The sequence below is a fragment of the Camellia sinensis genome, chromosome 2 (assembly GCF_055761805.1).
Source record: "Camellia sinensis isolate YWXY chromosome 2, ASM5576180v1, whole genome shotgun sequence".
NCBI lineage: Eukaryota > Viridiplantae > Streptophyta > Magnoliopsida > Ericales > Theaceae > Camellia > Camellia sinensis.
The window spans coordinates 146,751,149-146,771,386 of record NC_138962.1 but is presented as its reverse complement, the minus strand read 5'-3'; the positions used below and the strand labels follow the sequence as shown (position 1 = coordinate 146,771,386).

Below are 20,238 nucleotides of genomic sequence, written 5' to 3'. Positions count from 1 at the left end.
ATTACTACCATTAAAAGGCTCAATCATGAAACTTGCGCCTTTTCCTGCCATTGTAAATTTCTTCCCTTTTTAAAGAAATTTCGATGTAAGAATCTGACCGTACGGATGTGTCCGGAATACTCCAAATAGTTGGGACTCACTATTGGATCGCCAAAAACGGACTCCGAATGGCCTAGATCTAGCCAAAACAGTTTCAACGGTTCAGATTTGCTGAATCTGGTGCGCCTGAGAAGCACCAGATAATTCCTCCGGATTGGCAGGTCAACGGCTCGGTCAACGGCGCAGGAGCGCGGTCAACGGCGGCTCAGCGGCGCGGCTTGGCTGGCGGCGCGGCTCCGGCACGGCTCGGCCAGGTCAGCGGCGCGGTCAACGGCTCGACGGCTCGGCTCGGCTCGGCGCAGGATGACGTCAGCCTGACGTCAGCTTCACGCGCGCCCCCACTCGTCTTCTTCCTTCGTCGGCGCGTGGGGCGCGTGTGTGCGAGTGGTCTTCACTCGCGATATTCAGGTGGCGCGTGGCGGCGCGTGACACCTCCGATTGGCCTGTGGTTTGAAGTTTTGGACTCCTCTCCTCCTGGCCTTCCTCCTGGTATGCACAAAAGTGGATTTCGACCACTTCGAAATCTGGACACTTTCGGAAAAAACTCGATTTTTCTCCACCCGGGCTCTGATACCAATTGTTGCGGATCGTGGACACACCAGGGGACACTCACAAGCAAAAACACAAGAGTTTTAACGTGGTTCGGCAAACCGGCCTACGTCCACGGGAGCGATGTTGTTATATATCAACAAATGGAGGAGATTACACACTCTCAACTCACTGTCTCTCTATATAACACACTCACTCACACTCTCTGACAAACAGAAAATAGCTCTCACTAGCTCTCTCTGTTTTGTGCCTTTCTCTCAGCAATGTGTTTTGCCATTTGCCCTGTCTACAACTCACCATCACCATTCCATTTTATACACCTTGGAGTAGGTGGGAGTGCCATTGGGTAGCCTCCATGCTTGACTTCGGCAGCCTCCTTCTTTGACATGGTTGGTAGCCTACTTCCTTGTTGACCAACCAAGGTGTGTTCACAAGACAATTTCCCCTTCACATGGGGTGAATTCAACAAGGCCAACTTTCTAGTTTTTCGCATTCTCTGGTACTCAATGTTGTCAGTTTTGTTTCGGGGTGGTGGACCCATTCTTCCGGAAGGGACTCCAGATTATCACACCCGTTTATCTCCAAGGACTCCAGATTAGAATCGTGGGTTGTCCGCCCAGGTAAGGACCGCAGAGCCTTGCATTCCTGAATCCGAAGTAGTCTTAGGCTAGGCGGAAAGCCTGTCTCTGAAAAAGATACCAAACTTGGACACCCCCGGATAAATAGCCATTGAAGAGAAGTGAAGGTATGTAGCCCCCGTGGCAATTTCTCCAGCTTTTCACAATTCCATATATTTAGATACTCAAGTCTCACTATGGAAGGCACTCCCTCTTGTTGATGTTGCCCTTCATTTTCTACATCCTCGTCTTCTTCAAACAATGAAACAAGTTGCGGACAATCATTAATTATCAATCTTTGCAAGGCAAGGAGACTGTGTTGTAATCCCGCCTCATTCCGACAGAGTGTTGTGAGTTCTTTACAACTGGAAATCTTCAATTCTTTGACTCCTTTAAGCACCTGGGTAAGCCATTTTGGCAATAATGCAAGTTTCTGAATCTTCTCAATGCTCAAGGAAGTTATTGAACTCAGATGCTTAGACATTGCATTTGCCAACATCACTTCATCATCTATGCTTGGATTGCATAGGGACTCAGGGATTGAAACATTTCTAATATCTAAGCAAGTAAGGGCACTGGGTTCAAGCACGTTACATGCCTCAAGGAGCACTGGAAGGCTTGGAAGCCAAACATCACTCATGGACAGGGAGGTGAGTGACAGGAGAACAAGGCTAGAAGCTTCAACCAGCAACTGCGGGCAATTTTCAATCTCAAGAGTTTTTAGGCGAGGAAGATTACTCGGCAACATTCGCACGAGTTTGGGACATTTTTTGATGGAGAGCTTACCAACACGAGTGAAGGTTTGAACGTCCTTGTTGATTCCAAAAATGCACCAATCTTCCCATTCTAGCATATTCTCAAAACATAGTGTCTCAAGTAATGGAAAAGGTTTGGCGCAATGCTGCCCATAGAACTCACAACCCACATGCTTTACAGCACTCATTCCTTCGATGTGAAGGTCTTTCAAAGAGGGTAGTTGTCCAAGTGGCGGTAAGGAAGTGCAATTTTTACAATTTTGTAACTTCATGCACACCATATTGGAGAACAAAGGATCACCTGTCCAAATTGGAAATCTCATACCATGGTAGCCTCTGATGTATAGCTCTTTTAGCTTCTTGTGAGGTTGTAGTATGTCAAGTACTTCTGTTTCAACCATTTCATTTTGTAAACCATCCAAGCTCTCACTACTCCATACCATTGTTAGCACATCTATACCTTGCTTGTCATTTAAACACACCCCTCTTGAATCCAGAGGATCAACCACATTTTCTATTCCCGATATGCAAAGTTTCCCTCCAAGATGAATCAAGTTCCCCAACTCTCTTATCCGAAACCCATTGTCTTTCATAACAATAAAATTGGATAGTGTTTGGAGACTTGTCAACTTATCAATTCCTCGTGGCATTTCTTCTAAGGAATTTGAATCAATCATATCGAGATGACGTAGGTTGATTAGGTTTCCCATGTCTGCAGGCAATTTCCTTAGTTTTGGACAACCTCTTAGCATCAAAGTTTGTAGATTGTATAGGGTACCTAATGATTCAGGTACTATTCTGATTTCAGTGTAGGAAAAGTTGAGATATCGCAAATGTTTCAAATCTCCAATTGATTTTGGAATAAGTTCGCCAATGTGATATCTATTCAAACTCAACACCCTTAAGCGTTTCATCTTTGGCAACAGATTAAGGGGAACCTCGCTTGTCAAATAACAATATCTATTTTTACTTAAGGACAATGGTAAGAAGGTCCTTACATTCTCGGCATCATAAAAAGTTTCAAACTTTTTGTTTGCGTCAAATTCGTTTTGCATGTAAGATGAATGTCGAGCTCTCTTCAATATTTTACATTGCTTCTGATCCTTCAATTTATCCTCCAATCTAAAACAAGTATATCCTGCAACTGACTGAGCCAAATCATTGATGAGGTCATGCATCACAAATTTTGAGCTTTCACCACCACTTGATGGTTGGAAAAAAGACCTCGACTGCAATTCACGAAAGTATTCAACTCCTAAATCTTCCATTCGCTTCTGTCCATTTTGTTGCTGAAGAAGCCCTTCTGCCATCCACAAGAAGACTAACTCCTCCTCCTCAAATTCATAGTCCTTTGGCAATATAGAGCAATATGCAAAGCAGTGCTTCAAATGTGAAGGGAGATGATTGTAGCTTAACCTCAAAGCTGGTGGAATTTCATTGCCTTGTTCTGTTAAATCCCATATTTTACTATTCAATACAATTTCCCACTCATCGTCTCTTTCTTTGCACCGTAAAAGGCCGTCGAGTGTCCTAGCAGCCAAAGGCAAACCTTTACATTTTCCCACAATTTTCCTACCAATAAACACCAAATTTGGATTTGCATCCAAGCTTCTATTCCCAAAAGCATGTTGTTCAAACACTGACCAACAATCATCATCTGATAGATGCTGTAGCAAATGGTTTTGAACGGTTCCCATAATCGATGCAACATCTCTGTCACGAGTTGTTACAATTATCTTACTTCCTGAGACTCCATCGTTAAAGGGGGCCTTCAAAATGTTCCAATCATTGTATTTCTTGTCCCATACATCATCTAAAACGATTAAAATCTTCTTTCCAATCAAATTCTGCTTTAACTGAACTTGAACTTGATTCAATTCTTTAAATTCACAAGCCTTGGAAGTAATAGATTCAAGAATTACTTTTGATATTCTCATAGTATCAAACTCATCAGAAACACATACCCATGCTTTCAAATCAAAATGCTTGTTCACCACTTCATCGTTGTATACCATCTGTGCAAGGGTGGTCTTGCCAAGCCCACCCATGCCCACTATAGGAAGTACGCCGACTTTGCTATCATTTGACTCATCCCTTAGAAGAAAATCAATTATGTCCTTTTTCTCCTTATCCCTGCCATATATGCAACGTTCATGTATCAATGATGATGTGGCGGGTGGTCTGTGCCAAGCTTCAGCAAATTCTCCTACAACATTCTTTTGTAAACCAAGTCGACTTCCTCTTTCAAAAATACTTTGCAATTGGGTAGTGATTTCATCTATCTTTGAAGTAGAACTCATAAAATCAGAAAAAAGAGGCGTTGGATTGAATCCTGTACAACATGTAGGTATCATGGCCAGTAGCTTGCTCTTGCTGGTGCTAGCTGCTTGAGACTCTACTATTAACTTACGCCGCAAAGCTTCAGTGGCAAATTCATCCAGTATGTCATCTAGATCATAAGCCAAGTCTGTGAGATCCTCAAGCCACATTTTCACACGGCTATTTTTTATTTGTTTCTCCTCTGCATCATCTAAGAATGCCTGAATTTCTTTTAGCTCTCCACTCCATTTCTTGAAGAGAGTATGAACCTGCTCCTGATGAGGAAACTTTAGTAGGACAGTTGAGGCCAACTTCTCAAACAACACCTGAATGAAAGCAGCGAGAAAGATTTCGCCTATAGGCATTGTTTCCCTGGTGAAAATAAGGAAGCAAGAAACAATATTATATCAAATTAAGAGAAAAACACAAACAAACCAAGAAAAGCATGAGAGTGAAAGTTTGATTGGTTTTAGAATGAGTTCACAATTGAGGATAACAAAATAGAGAGTCATTATTGCAGCTACTATTATGTGTTTACATACAGGCGTATATTATATCTTATCAAAACCAATGGCTCAAGTTTTTTTACCAACTATTCCACATGCCCGAAAGAAAAATTATTGGGAAAAAAAAATGTCCTATATGATCCACAAACAAAAGTTTCATATAGAATACCATATAAGAATGGGTAATTATTAAGTAGTTCCTTATGGTACTGTTCACGTTGCGCTCTCAACCATTATGGGTGAGACCACACTGAAGCACTTTTACTAGGTACTTGATAAATAAAGAATGACCCACAAAGTATATTTGTGCTTTCACGTTTGTCCGGAGCACCACATAGATAATATCACATGGTACTCTGAGACTGCTTAATATATATACATATATTAATAAAGATGATGTGATAATGATATTCTTAAAAATACAAATCATTTTAATAAAATTTTATTTTTTAAAATAAGAGGAAAGAATGTCTCTTTGAAAAATACATAATGAAGTGAAAATGCTACTCTTATTTTTCACTAATTAAAGTACAATAAAGGAATGCTCTTTATTTTACCTAAATAATTTTTTATCTCTATGCTCTAACGCTACTCTTATTTTACCAATTTACTCAAACTATTTAAAGAGCCCCCAAGACCCTCCAAATGTAACTAGCTAGGAAAATTTTTGTTAAAATGGCTAGTGTAATAACTAACTTGTTGGAGGAAGTAAAATAGAATAAGACTTGACTATAATAGCAAAGAACGTCTTTTAAAGAACCCATTAAAGATACTAACACAATGCAAATAGCATAAATACGATGCCATTGAAACTTCATTCCCAAACAAAAGTAATGTGCAGTTAATGAGGTCACTATGTTATAATCCAACAAAAATAATTATTAGAAGATAATGCATGGCTAGTCAATTGCAAGATGTTCACTAACTATAAGCAATTAAGTCTGTATTTGATAGATTAATAGTTCAATAAAATAGGTAAATTGTCCTTTAAAATACCATTGTGTTTGAATTACTCCAAGAGGTCACTGGAAGTTCATCCAGTTGTTAATTTCATAACCGTGGGATTAGTTGAGATACGCGTAAGTTGACTTGAACACCAATTATCTAAAAAAAAAAATCCAATGGAGAAACTAAAATGACAATACTCCCATGCCATCTAACATTTTTAATGCCATTGGGTGAAAATTGGAAATGACAATTTGTAATTATCAAAAATTAAAGGCAGTGTTGAGGCTTGATAATCATCCTAATTTTATCAAGAAGTGAAATGAATTTTTAGGTGATGTGCCTAGTATAATAAGTTAAGACTGTTGCTTATAAGAGCAGAAAGTTCAATGAAACCACTATGCTGGTCATAGAATCCAAAGCTAATTTCAAAATAATGAAACTCTTTTTTTGTCAAAAACTTGTTTGGTAAAAATTGCGGAGATTATTATATGATTTCTTGAAGGGTAAGTTACACTTCTAAATTTTTTTACTGATATTATATAAATTACTCTATGTAAGCTGACCAATAAGTCAATTAACCAACTTTACTTATGTCTAACATTTATTTTGTTTGAAAATATCTTAATTATTCCTACATTCTCCTTGACCTCTGCCCTAAAATGCAGAGCCATACCTCTCTCTTCTTATTTATTTTTCACTGTAACAGTGAATGAACGAATTTATACATGATATGTGTGAATACATATGTCTGTGTACAATGTACATATGGATTTAGATCCTATACATTACATGTTTGGAATTGAGATCTTCATTTTAATGCATAAACTTGTAAAATACTGTTAAAATTCAAAGTCATCCAACTATAACTGTTACATTAATTTGAATTTAACTATTCTTAAATTTAAGAAAAAAAATATATTAATATGACTCTTTCACAACCATTAATAATGAAATAGAAGGGAGAGAATCTGAATTTTATTATCCTATTTGTACATTGAGGTGTATATATCTTCTTGTGAATATTATGTTTGTATATAATATAATGGTTTTTGACTATGATATATTTAAAGGAGATATAGTTTGGGAGTTTGGAAGTTGGGGTTCTGTTTGGGGATGAAGATATTGAATCAAGTCAAGTCTAATCAAGGATAAACCTAGGATAATATTCTAATATAAGGGAGGCAAATATGCATATATATATATATATATATATATTAACAAATTTTTTAAAAAGAAGGCATGAACTATAATATTAATTTCTATTGACATGAAAAGTGAAAAAATAATATGAAAAACATATATAAGTAAATATATTTTCTTATATTCAAGTTGAGTTACAAAACATATAGCCATTAAGAGACAATCTACTGACATTATTTGTGATAAACAAATATTCTTGTTATAATTTGTCCAAATTGTTAAATTTTATATTTTGAACCCATGGATATAAAGGAGGAGTTGTGCAAATCACTTGATTATTTTGTTATTATTTTGGAGATTAGAATAATTAATTGCACACTTGGACTTCTAAAACTGTAGAATTTTATACAAAAATGAAGATATTTTTAGGAGAATTCAAATTTGTGACTTGGGAAACACTTTTGAGAGTATTAAAATCATGTCTGGGCATTGGATGTTTTGGCCATGCAAACCACGTTAGTTACTCTGAGCATTGTGCAAATCATTTTTACAACTATATAATTCGATATTAAACAATCTGAATTTTTGTGTGAGGTTGAGATTGTTCTGTATTATTTAAAGTTGGATGTGGATCATTGATTGAAGGTTCAACTTAAGGATTAAACTAGGATGACTGAGGAACCTATTTATACATGGTGTGGGATTATTTTGAAGTGCAAAACATATATTTTAGCAGTTGCTGCCGTGGGTATTCCCTATCCCTTCCCTTTGATTTTTGCTTCCAAAAGTCCATCCTTGTGAGCTTTAAATCCTTGTCTTGACTTTACGACATAAATTGTAAGACTTCGAGTGTATTCTAGTGTGTGTGTTTATTAAGCTTAATAGTCAGTTTTAAAGGGGGAAAATCCTATAGACGTACTCCTATAAGGGTGTGTATCATATGAATTTTATTATAAATTGATGTAATTTTATCATAAAATTTCATAATATCAACTATAAAATACGTAACCTCACCATAAATTAACGTAATAAAATATCTAAAATTTTGTGATTCATATAGTTATAATATTTTTTGTTACACCAACCTTTTATACCTTTGCTCAAGTTCCAATGTGGTACTTCTGTTTAGTATTAAATTCATTAACAGAAAATAGGTTGAATTACCCTTTGCATCCTTGCAGTTTATATGAAATTTTACTTTAATCCCTTTTTTTTTTAATTGTAATATTTTTGGTCATGTTACAAAAATTTAATTTTCCCCCCTTTTTTCCACGTCTCTATTTTTCACATTATTTTCTTTTTCTACTATATTTTTAAAACTCATCACCACCAACCACCAACCACCCCTTCCCTACTACTCTTCATCCTTTGTTCTATCTTTTCAAATAAGATCACATTGAAACTTGACCGAAAGTATAAAGAGGATACTTGTTACATATGTTATGATATTGTCACTTCAAAACTATAAGCCCCCACTCATTATACAAACTATAAAAACCTAAATTCTCTAAAATTATGCCACATCATCCGTTAGTTCACTAATTGGTGTGTGTAGCTTTATTCTTAAAAAAAATAAGGAACCAAAGTGAGATTCAATATAATTTTTAATTTGGTGGAATTACGAAAAAAAAATCCCTTAAGTTTAGGTTTTAGTTTTGGGTAAATTACACTTACACCCTCTGAAGTTTGGGTTTAATACATATCACTCTCTGAAGTTTGGCAAATTACACTAACCCCCCTGCCATTGTAATTATTTAGACGGAATGTAAACATTAAACTCATGCATTCTCTTCTTTTTTTTTGCTTTGCTTTACTTTCTCTAGTTTTTTTTTTTTTTTTTGTCTTTCCTTTTGCTTTATTTATTTATTTATTTATTTTGCATTGTAATTTTCTCTGTTTTTCTACTAGGAGTTGTTGCCTTTTATATATAAGGAGAGGTTTGTGAAATGAGACTATTAACCACAGAAGTACAAATGTAATTTCCAGAACGTCAGGGGGTGGGATGTAATTAGATCAAATCTCAGGGGGTGTCAGTGTAATTTACCCGTTGGTTTTTGTAACAAAATAACTCTGAATTTTTAATTTTCTCAATTTAAACCCTAATTTATTTATTCTTCAATCTAAGCAATACTTATTTTTCATTAAGTGAAACAGACCCAAAAAAAATGGTATTAGTCATTAACCTCAATGTATATACATAAAATGACAGGAAAGTAGCATTTTAGTCATTAACCTCAATATATGTATACAAAAAATGTCTAAAATAATATTTTTCATTCATTTTAAAGGCTAAAATATTTTTTTTTCTATTAATCTTACTTAATAAAAATAGAAAAAATGTTTAGATTGAATACAAATTAAAATTTAGAGTCTAAATTGAGAAAATTAAAAATTTATGATTCATTTTGTTACAAGACTTAAATTCTAAAGTGTTTTTTTTTTTTTTTAAATAATTGTTCCTTTTAATTTTGTCCATGTAGATTGGTTTCCTTTTAATTAAGAACCCATAGAAACTAAGGCACTCGGGTCAAAAGTCTAAAATTAAAATTTTCTTGTTCAAAGGTCCAGGCACTAAAACATTATGCCCATAAGGACAAGGTTCTACCAAATGACCAAATTACCCTCGTGTATATATATATATATATATATTATCACACGTCTCTCTAAACCATTCTCCCCTCTCTCTCTCCCCCCATCTCTCTCTCTAAAATATGACCCAATTGTTTCCAAACCAAACCCCCTCTGTAGCGATCCCGATTTTGACCCGGTCAACTTACGGGGGTCGAGCTGCCAGTTCGCTGAAGAAAAAATGCAAAATGCATTCGAAGTTGCTTGAGCAGCATATGCGGAAAACAGGGGAGGGCTTGTTTGGCTACTGCAATAAATGCAGGTGCGAGAGTGCAAGTGCGGGAGAAGCGCCGCACGTGCGGTGGTAGGTGAGTCCGAAATTTTAGTGTTTTCTTCTCTTTAGGTTGAGTGTATCTCACTCTTGTTAGGTCTCTCTCTCTCAAAAAAAAAAAAAAAAAAACCATTTCCTCTCCCTTCTCTCTGCATTTCCCTACACCAAATTAGATCAAAACCTTGATTTCTCAAGATCCATTAGAGTGTTGCCATAGGTTTTTCATCAAAGTCGGTTAACTTCTCGAGGGCTTCGTTGTGTGCGGTGAAGATCAAGTTTTGACACCATTGATTTTAGGGATTTCATCTCATTTCTTCTTCAAAACTTGAGGTAGGGATTTTCTTAGAGTTATATATATTTTTGCAAGATCTATATGATTTTTGAAACTATATTTCGATAGCTTTGAAATTTGATTGTTGATTCAAGAAGTTGAGCAATTTTGAAAGTGGGTTTGTCTCTAGTTCTTTTAAAATGATCTTATGGGTTTTGATCTTCATTGATTGAAGAAAAGATGATTTTGGAAAGTTTTTTTTCAAAAGATTTGAGTTGTATAGTTTTGGTGAGAAAACCTAGAATTTGAAGATTTTTTTTGAAAGAGATTAAAAATCCATGAATGATATTGTTATATTTATTTTGTGTGTCAAAATAAATGGATGTTTGGAAAATTTCTTATTTATATTTATATAAATGTTGAATTTCAGGGAATGTGACAATTGTTGTTCATTTTGGAAATTATTGTTCAAAACGTTGAAATAGTCTTGAAATGACTAATTGTTGAGGATACTTGGGAAGAAGAAATTGTGTTATTCCTTAGATGATGAATTGGAATAAAACTATTCATATTCATTTTATGTTATTGGCATATCAATTCATTTGATTACATTAAACTTTGAAATTTGATTTGAAAACTTGTATTGAAAAAAGAATGTTGAGAAACAAGTTTTCATAGAATGGTTTTGGGCTAAATACGTTGATAAGTCTTGATAGGTGGTGTAGATGATATTGAATAAGGTGGCCTGAGAGTCCGGGGTGAAAGACCAAAAACCCGCGCAGATAGGTGTCGAGATACCGGTAAAAATGACAAGTTGGTAGTATTTGTATAGTCTACTCGCAGACACCGACCTAGGGATTACCAAAGTCGTATTTACCGCTCTTGAAATGAATTGTTAAGTTTTGAAGAATTGAAATTGCATGACATCATTGAGCATGATGGTTTTCAAAGACGAGGATGTGATTTTCTTTCAAAAGGACATAACATGGCATGTGCATTTCATCTCTTGAGACTTGTATAAAATATATATATATATACTTTTCTAAGGATTTCCTACTGGGCTTTATGCTCATCCTACGGGATTTTTGTGTAGGAAAAGCTGTGGTGATGCCGCCTAACTAAAGGCGAGGAAATGTGTGTTGAGAGTACGAGACTTTCATTTTGCTGTGACTCTGTGTTTAAGCCAAGAGCTGTATGTGTGTGGGTTTGAATAATCGTTTTGTGTAACCAGTCTCAAGTCTTGGAAACTTGTAAACCCTTGGGAGTATTTATTTGTTTATTTACTTCTTGTTGCATTAATGTATTGTTGCATGAAGAACTATTGTATCATGTAATGTAAGTTTGGAGATTTATTTTCGATTTTCCTTGAAAGAGCCATGATTGTTGTATTATCATTTGGGCTAGAAATTTGGGGCGTTACACCCTCTCTCTCTCTCTAGATCTAGGTATCTTCCTCCTATTCTGCTGTCGCAACCATGGCAATGTCCAAGTATCATAAAATTACCAAAATACCCCTAACCTTAAAAATACTAGAAAACATAAAAATAATAATAAAATAAGACTCTAATAATACTAGAAACATAATCATAGAAGATTTCTATCAGTTTCTCTATGAAATCATGGCAATTTCCAAGTATCATCACTTCTCTGAATTTAGCCTTCTTTGAGATTCTTATTTTATTATTATTTTTATGTTTTCTAGAATTTTTAAGGTTAAGGGTATTTTGATAATTTTATATTTACTAACATGGGTTATGTGGGTCCCCCATGAGTCATCTTGTGGGTCAAATTATTTAATTGAGTTTTATTTATATTTTTTATTTGGTCTTAAATTAGTTTTGGAAGTCTAAGATATTATAGTAGTTTCCTTTTTTAATTCTAGTTGGTTTTGGAAGTCTCTAAAGTCTATATAAAGCCATGTAATGCTTCTAATTTAATAGAGTTGATATTTTATAAAAAGTTAAAGAGCTTTGAAGTTTCTTTATGGATTGTGTGATGCAATCAAAACCTAAGTGTGATGCCTAGACCTATCTTCTTCTTTTCTTTTATTTCTTCTTTAAATTTCAACACTTCTATTGTTCACGGGTACTGTTCACAGCACCCAGAACAGCCCCTGTTTTGATCTCTTTCATCTGATTTATTAATCTTAAACCTAGTTCATTCCATTCATTAATTGAAATCCTAAAATTCCTATTAATTTCCAGCTTTAAGCAACTACAAAAACCCACAGAAAGTCTGTTTTACAGTCCTCACAGCCTGTCCCTAATCATCCTGCATCAATACCTCTATTATGGTCATTTGATAAGTTAGTTCAGACTTTGACTTAATCCTCCAATTTATATCTCACCCCCTATATAGGATTGAATAGTCCATCATATGTGGGATATCATATCTGGATGGATTGTTTGTTTGTACTTCAATGTTTTAACCAAATATCGAATTAATACAGACAAACATGGCCTACATGTTTGGAATTGAGATATTCATTTTAACGCATAAACTTGTAACATACTGTTAAAATCATCCAACTATAACTGTTACATTAATTTGAATTTAATTATTCTTAAATTTAAGAAAAAAAAAATGTTAATATGACTCTTTCACAACCATTAATAATGAAATAGACATCTCCATTTTATTAATGTAAGGGAGAGAACCTGAATTTTATTATCCTATTTGTATGTTGATGTGTATATATTTTCTTGTGAATATTGTGTTTATATATAATATAATGGTTTTTAACAATGATACATTTAAATGACATCTAGTTTGGGAGTTTGGAAGCTATGGTTTTGTTTCATGACGAAGATATTGAATCAAGTTAAGTCCAATCAAGGATAGACCTAGGATAATATTCTAATAAAAGAGAGGTAAATATATATACTCCCTCCGTCCCAAAATAATGGTCCCTTTTGGGGAATCCAACTTTTTTGGTAGTATAATTATTGCATTTGAAAAAAGTTGATTTTCCAAAATTACCCTTTTGATAGTACATTTTTTGGGAATATCAATGTCATAATTGTACTTTTTATATTGTTTATTAATTTAAAAGAAGGGCAAAATAAGAAATTTACATTATTTTGTACTTGATTTTTGAAGAGGGACTAATATTTTGGGACAATGAAAAATGGAATAAGGGACTAATATTTTGGGACGGAGGGAGTATATACATATTAACAAAAACTTTAAAAAGAAGATATGAACCATAATATTAATTTCTATCGACATGAAAGGTGGAAAATAATATGAAAAACATATATAAATAAATATATTTTCTTATATTCATGTTGAGTAACAAAACATATAGCAATTGAAGACAATCTTTTAACACTAGTTGTGAGAAACAACTTTTTTTGTTATATTTTACCTGAATTGTTAAATTTTATATTTTGAACCCCATGGATATAGATGTGGAGTCGTACAATCACTTAATTATTTTCGAGATTAAAATAATTAATTGCACTTTGGGACTCCTAAAATTGTAGAAATTTATACAAAAATGAAGATATTTTTAGGAGAATTCAAATTTGTGACTTGGGAGACATTTTTGAGAATATTGAAATCATATGTTGGCATTACATGTTTTGGCCATGCAAATGCTAATCATTTTTACAATTATATAATTTGATATTAAACAATCTAAATTTTTGTGTGTGGTTGAGATTGTTGTGTTTGATTTAAAGTTGAATGTGGATGATTGAAGGTTCAACTTAAGGATTAAACTAGGATGACTGAGGGAGCTATTTATACATGGTGTGGGATTATTTTGAAGTGCAAAACACATTTTTGTAGTTGCTGCCGTGGGTATTCCCTATCCTTTCCCTTTGATTTTTGCTTCCAAAAGTCGATCCTTGTTCGCTTTAAGTCCTTGTCTTGACTTTACAACATAAATTCTAAGCCTTCGAGTGTATTCTAGTGTGTTTATAAAGCTTAATAGTAGGTAGGGGTGAGCATGGTCCGGATTGGATTGGATTAGAGTAAAATTAGGACCAATTCGTTATCTACGGATCCTGAAAAATTCGAACCAATCCAATCCGTTTAAATCGTGGAACCAATCCGAATCAATCCATTTAAATACGGATTGGATCGGTTTAGGACCACGGATTTATATAATTAAACAACAAAAAAATATATATAACACTTTATTTTCATAAAAATATAAATATAGCACAATATTAGTTTCATAATAGCAACATGTCTTTTCATAATAGCGACAAACTGTTCTAGAATTTAAACAACCATAAAGAAACTAGTTCCACCATAAGTATTTAGACTATTACAAATTAACACTAAAAGCTAGCAAACAAAATTAATAAAAGAAGATACTATGCAAGTTTAGGTTTGGATTTAAGTTTTATATGAAATAAGAGAAGATACTATGCAGGAGGGTGTAAAATAAAAATATAGACTATTTGTATATGGTCCGGATCAGTTCCAATCCGGAACCGTGGGATTCAATCCGGAACCAATCCGTGAACTACGGATTTTTAATTTTTCAATCCGGAACCAAACCATGGATTCAAAAATCTAATCCAAACCTATTGGATTGGACTGGACTGGATCGGATTACGGATTTCACGGATTCCTTGCTCAGCCCTAATAGTAGGGCTGAGCAGTGGATATACTGATCCGTCCAAACCAACCGAATCGAACCGATCTGCCGCATTTTGGACGGATGCATGATGCCAAGCAGATGGTTGCGGATTGATTTTTTCCCATCCGCCTAGTTTTGGACGGATGACGGATTTGAGGTTCATTTGGCCGCAACCAAACCGCCAAACCCCGAGCACCCCTAATAATTTGTAAGATTTAGTGTTTTCAATTTGTTTAGATATTCTGTTTGTGTTTTTAATTAAAAAAGAGTTTTCAACTTGAATATATTTTTTAAATTGAAAAAAATAAATGTATTATTTATTGATATTTTTTAGTTTTTAAATCTAATTCTAAAAATAATAAATAAATAAGATAATATATGCTGGTTGGTTTTTTTTTTCAAAAACGGATATAGATGTAACAATATAGAGGCATACAATCTCTACTACTACTCCGTTCATAGTTTTGGTGGTTTGAATTATTTTTATATTTTAAGAATCACATATTGTAATACTTTATGCAATATTTTATGTGGATGAGGCATGCTGTGATTATAATATGTGGATGAGGCATGCAATAATTGTAATATTCTACAGTTTCAAACTTTTTTTTTTTGATAAGGCATGCAATGATTGTAATACTTTTCTAAGTCATTGACTGTAATACTTTTTTTTTTTTTTTTTTTTTTTTTTTTTTTTAAAGGAAGTGCACAAGTTGAATTATGTTGCAAATTTATAAATTTTTAAACCGCCAAACCAATTCGCATCTATTCGCCAATCCACTCAATCCACATCCATCGAATTGGCAGACGGATGCGGATTGATTTTCTCCAATCCCTCAATCTAACGGACAGATGGCAGATTGAAAATTTCGTGGCCGCAACCGACCTGCGCCCACCCCTACTTAATAGTGAGTTTTAAAGGGGGAAATCCTACGGACGTACTCTTCTAAGGGTGTGTATCATATGCAATTTATTATAAATTAACATGATTTTACTTTAAAATTTTGTAATATCAACTACAAAATACGTAATCTTGCTACAAATTAACGTAACAAAATTATAAAATTTTATGATTCATATAACAAAAGTTTGTGACTTAGTTACGATATTTTTTGTTACGCCAATCTTTTATACTTTCGCTCAACTTCCAATGTGGTACTTCTGTTTGATATTAAATTCATTAACATAAATTAGGTTAAATTACTCTTTGAATCCTTGCAGTTTACATGAAATCTCACTTTAATCCCTTATTTTTTTTAATTGTAACAATCAACCCTTTACATTTTTTGGTCATATTAGAAAAATAATTTCCCCCTCCCCCCCTCTTTTTCTACTTTTCTATTTTTCACATTATTTTCTTTTTCTGCTATATTTTTAAAACTCATCACCACCAACCACCCCTTCCCTACTACTCTCCATCCTTTGTTCTATCTCTACAAATAAGATGATGTTCAAACTTGACCGAAAGTATAAAGAGAGTACTTGTTACAATTAAAAAAATAGTAGTGTTATATGTACGAATTGACATATTAATTAGTGTACCAACATATACTATGATATTACTACTTCAAAACTATAGCCCACCCATTATACAAACTATAAAGATCCAAAGTCTCTAAAATTATGTTATATCATCTGTTAGTTCACTAATTGGTATACCAATTATTGCAAATAGCTTTATTCTTACAAAAATAAGGAACCAAAGTGAGATTCAATTAATTTGGTTAAATTACGAAAAAAAAAAAAAAATTAGGCTTTGGCTTTTGTAACAAAATATTTTTTATTTTTTATTTTTATCAATTTAAACACTAAATTTTTTATTTTTATTTTTCAATCTAAACCATAGTGATTTTCATTAAATAAAATAGATGGAAAAAATGGTATTTTATGTTGGAAAATAATATTTTTGGCAACTTTAATTCGAGATTAAAGTGGGACCCAACCGTCGGTTGAGGTGGGTCCGAATGGGTTTGTATTCTCTTAAGTGAGAAGATTACAATACGAAAATAATGAGCCGAAACTATTGGATTGTAAATGAGAGTTGTCTCATAAAGTGGGTATCAATAAAAGTTGGGCTTAGATTTAAATTTTAGTCTTAGTTTGGACTGACCCTAAGCTTGGGTATGTGTTGGGTTTGGTCTTGGATTTGGACTTGGACTTAGTTTTGAACTTGAGTTGAGCTATGCTGTGTTGGACTTTGCTTGTGCATGTGTTTGAGATTGGACTTGGATCGAATTATAACCCAACATCTGTATCCGTTTTGCGACCCATCTAATTGATTTATTCAAATAGCATTATATAAATATTTATTTGTATATATTAAGTGCATGAGAGATTTAAACTGTTGTAACTTTCATCTTTTGATGATGGAGTTGATGACTATATTAGTAGCCATGAGTTTTTAACCTTTGTAACTCTAGCTGTAATAGCTAGATTTGATGGCCTTGGTTAATGGCATTTTGATTGCCCTCGTGATGATAGACTTCATGACTAAGGACTTCCCTACTTGTAGAAATAGAGGTCTTTCCCTTCCAACTTAGTATGATGTTTTTAGAGAATTTTTTTATTTTATTTATTTATTTATTTTTGTATGGAGAATGGTGATCTTTTAGATGAAGTTGGAGATGTTTCTTACATCAAAGAAAAATTCGAAGAAATTTTCCTATCTCTTTTTTGTTAGCCCCTTCTTTGGTTCTTGTTAATGAAAGAGTGCTGTCATTGTCAAGTTCGCCAAAACTATCCAAAAGTTGTTTTTGCATTAGCTGGTTTCGACCGATGTATCCTAAGAAACAGATGTCGGTATTCCTCCAGCACCCATTGACGAGGTTGCCAATCTGTTTTAAGGAAATTGTTTATACCACAGGTTTCGATTTACAACCCTTATCTTTTGTTCTTTAAACTTTTAGATTTAATCTATTTCTTATATATTATTTTTGTATGTCCATGTGAATCCATCTTGTAATATGTTCTAATGTTGTAATTTATTTTCTAGTCTTGTGTTTTTTTTTAAAATAAAAAATAAGATCGTTTTATCTTCACTTTTTTATTTTATATAATTTAGTTTTCAATTATCGGGAAAAATACTAATATTTTAGTCATTAACCTCAATATATATATACATAAAATGACGGAAAAATAACATTTTAGTCGATGTATATTTTTCATTCAGTTTAATGACTAAAATATTATTTTTTCTATTAATTTTAATTAATAAAAATAGACAAATAATTTAGATTGGAAATTAAAAGTTTAGAGTCTAAATTGAGAAAATTAAAAATTTATGATTTATTTTATTATCAGACTTAAATTCTAAAGTTTTTTTATTTATTTATAATAATTGTCCTTTTTAATTTTGTCCGTGTAGATTGGTTTCCTATTAATTAAGAATGCATAGAAACTAACAAATTTTTGCCATTTTTCTATTTCTTTCTTGCTTAGGAGAAAACACAACAAAAGCAAAGTATACAAAAATAGTGTAAGGCAGCAGTGACAACATAAATTTTTATAGATAGCGTCACTCTATCTAAAAACTAAGGACAAAAAAAAAAAAATTAAAAACTATTAACCAAACAGAGTGAATTTACAGTAGATCTTAAATAGGCCTGAATTTCTATTTGATGGGATCCCTTAATTTTTTAATGAGATTAAATTATATTAACTAAAATATTGATAATATAAATACATCTTTTATGAAGAATTTTGATAGCTTGATGGGCCATGAAACCTATCACCTCCCACGTGAAATCGCCCGGCGTAAGGTTTCATTTGTTGAATGACACAGAGGTGCAAGTTTTTACACATCTTTTATTTTCAAACACTGTGTTTGGAATATAATCAACATTTCACTGTCAAAAAAATCTGTTTGGATTAAAATTTTTAAAAATATTTTTGAAAATCTTAATTCATACATATATTTTTATTTTTAGTGATTTTTTTAACATTTAAATTTTTTTATAAATTTTTTAGGGGGGATGCACCAATAAATCCCAAATTAACAACTTATGCACTGTTTAGTCCTAAAAGTTTTCTTATAGACTGAAAGGTCCCATTACAATGTTAATAACATCAGATACAATGTTAATAACATCAGAGTCATGTTACAAACATTGGATTTCAAACATCTAATGTTCATCAAATTTCAATAATGTTTGAAAATATAGGATGAAAAACATCTAATGTTCATCAGATTTCAATAAATTTTGAAATTATAGAATGAAACATCAGATCATTTACATCATTCACATCATGTTGATGTAAAAATGGGACTAAATGGAGCATAAGAAAACTTTTAGGACTAAATGGTTCAACGTTTCAAAAACTAGGACTTATGGGTAAATTTTCCATTTTTTAGATCCACTTAATTTAAATACATTTAAAAAGCACAAAAATTTGTAAAAAATATATTGAATATAAAAAAAATACCAAAATATATTGAATTTTTTTTTCCTTGTATTCAATGAATTTTAAAAAAATTATATAATTTTTATACTTTTTAAGTGTATTTTAAATGGATCTAAAAATTTAACAAAATAATTAAAATATTTAAAAAGAAATTAAAAAATAGAAAATAATAATTTATATATTGTTCACATTTTTTTCATATTTTTATTTTTTCTTTTTAAATTCTTATCCAAATTGTCAATACCAACTTATCGTTTTCTATTTCCAAAACAAAAATATATGATCGTTTTCAGGAAAATTGCTCTTTCATATATGTGCTACTACAAATTGGTGTCTGCAGAGTGGACACACATATCTAACCGACTAAAAATTAGAAACACCACATTCAACAACAACAACGAATTATGGAGTACAGAAAATTGAGCATCCAGGGCAAGAAAACTCATGCATTTATATGTATGTATATTAATTTTCTAAAATGAATCAAACATTATAAAAGTATATATTTAAATTGTGTTTGGATTATAAATTTAAGTAGGAATTTTTTTAAAAAAAATTTAAAATGAGATAAATGTGAATGAAATATAAGTTAAAATTTTCTTTATTTCTCTTTTTATTTTCAAATCTCTATCTAAATTCATAATTTAAATATATAATTCAAATATAGAGTTTGAGAAAATTACTAGAGATAAATTAAGGAAACGAGAAGTACCTGGAAGCAAATTAACTTGAAACAGAGAGAGAGAGGACTTGTAAAGAAGGGAAGGGGGGAAGCCTGTAGAACAGAATAACCAAGTGAGCTTCCAACCACATAGAAAAAAGTGAAAATAAGGTGAGACTCAAATTAGGGGATTATTTGACAATTAAGGATTTTAGTTAAAAGATTAAAAAAATATTTAAAAATTAAAAATATGAATTGATATAAAAAAATTAAAAATTCTTTTTTATTCACTTTACATTTTATATATTCTTATTAATTTTAATTTTTTTATTTATAAATAATCAAATCTTACAATAAAATAATTTAAATTGACACAGTTTAAAGCACAATTGTATTCTCAACCCCACATATGGCAGGCACAACAAGTGTAAAGCACAGCCGTGTTCTCTTGTCCTTAGGAGGGTGGGACTTTTTTTTTT

At 32.5% G+C, this 20,238-nt stretch overlaps 1 protein-coding gene across 1 annotated transcript; it reads right to left on the bottom strand.

The window, feature by feature from the left end:
- Positions 1–986: 986 nt before the first annotated feature.
- LOC114271525 (putative disease resistance RPP13-like protein 1) lies at positions 987–19,875 on the bottom strand. The gene is made up of 2 exons (XM_082915768.1): positions 19,811–19,875; positions 987–4,711 (listed from the first exon to the last, which is right to left on the bottom strand). The coding sequence occupies exon 2, from the start codon at positions 4,702–4,704 to the stop codon at positions 1,111–1,113; it is 3,594 nt and encodes a 1,197-aa protein (XP_082771894.1). The 5' UTR covers positions 4,705–4,711; positions 19,811–19,875; the 3' UTR covers positions 987–1,110.
- Between the last annotated feature and the right edge of the window lie 363 nt (positions 19,876–20,238).

Bases quoted from the DNA above. Each gene is read 5' to 3' on its own strand.
- LOC114271525 (XM_082915768.1), bottom strand. From the start codon at position 4,704: ATGCCTATAGGCGAAATCTTTCTCGCTGCTTTCATTCAGGTGTTGTTT.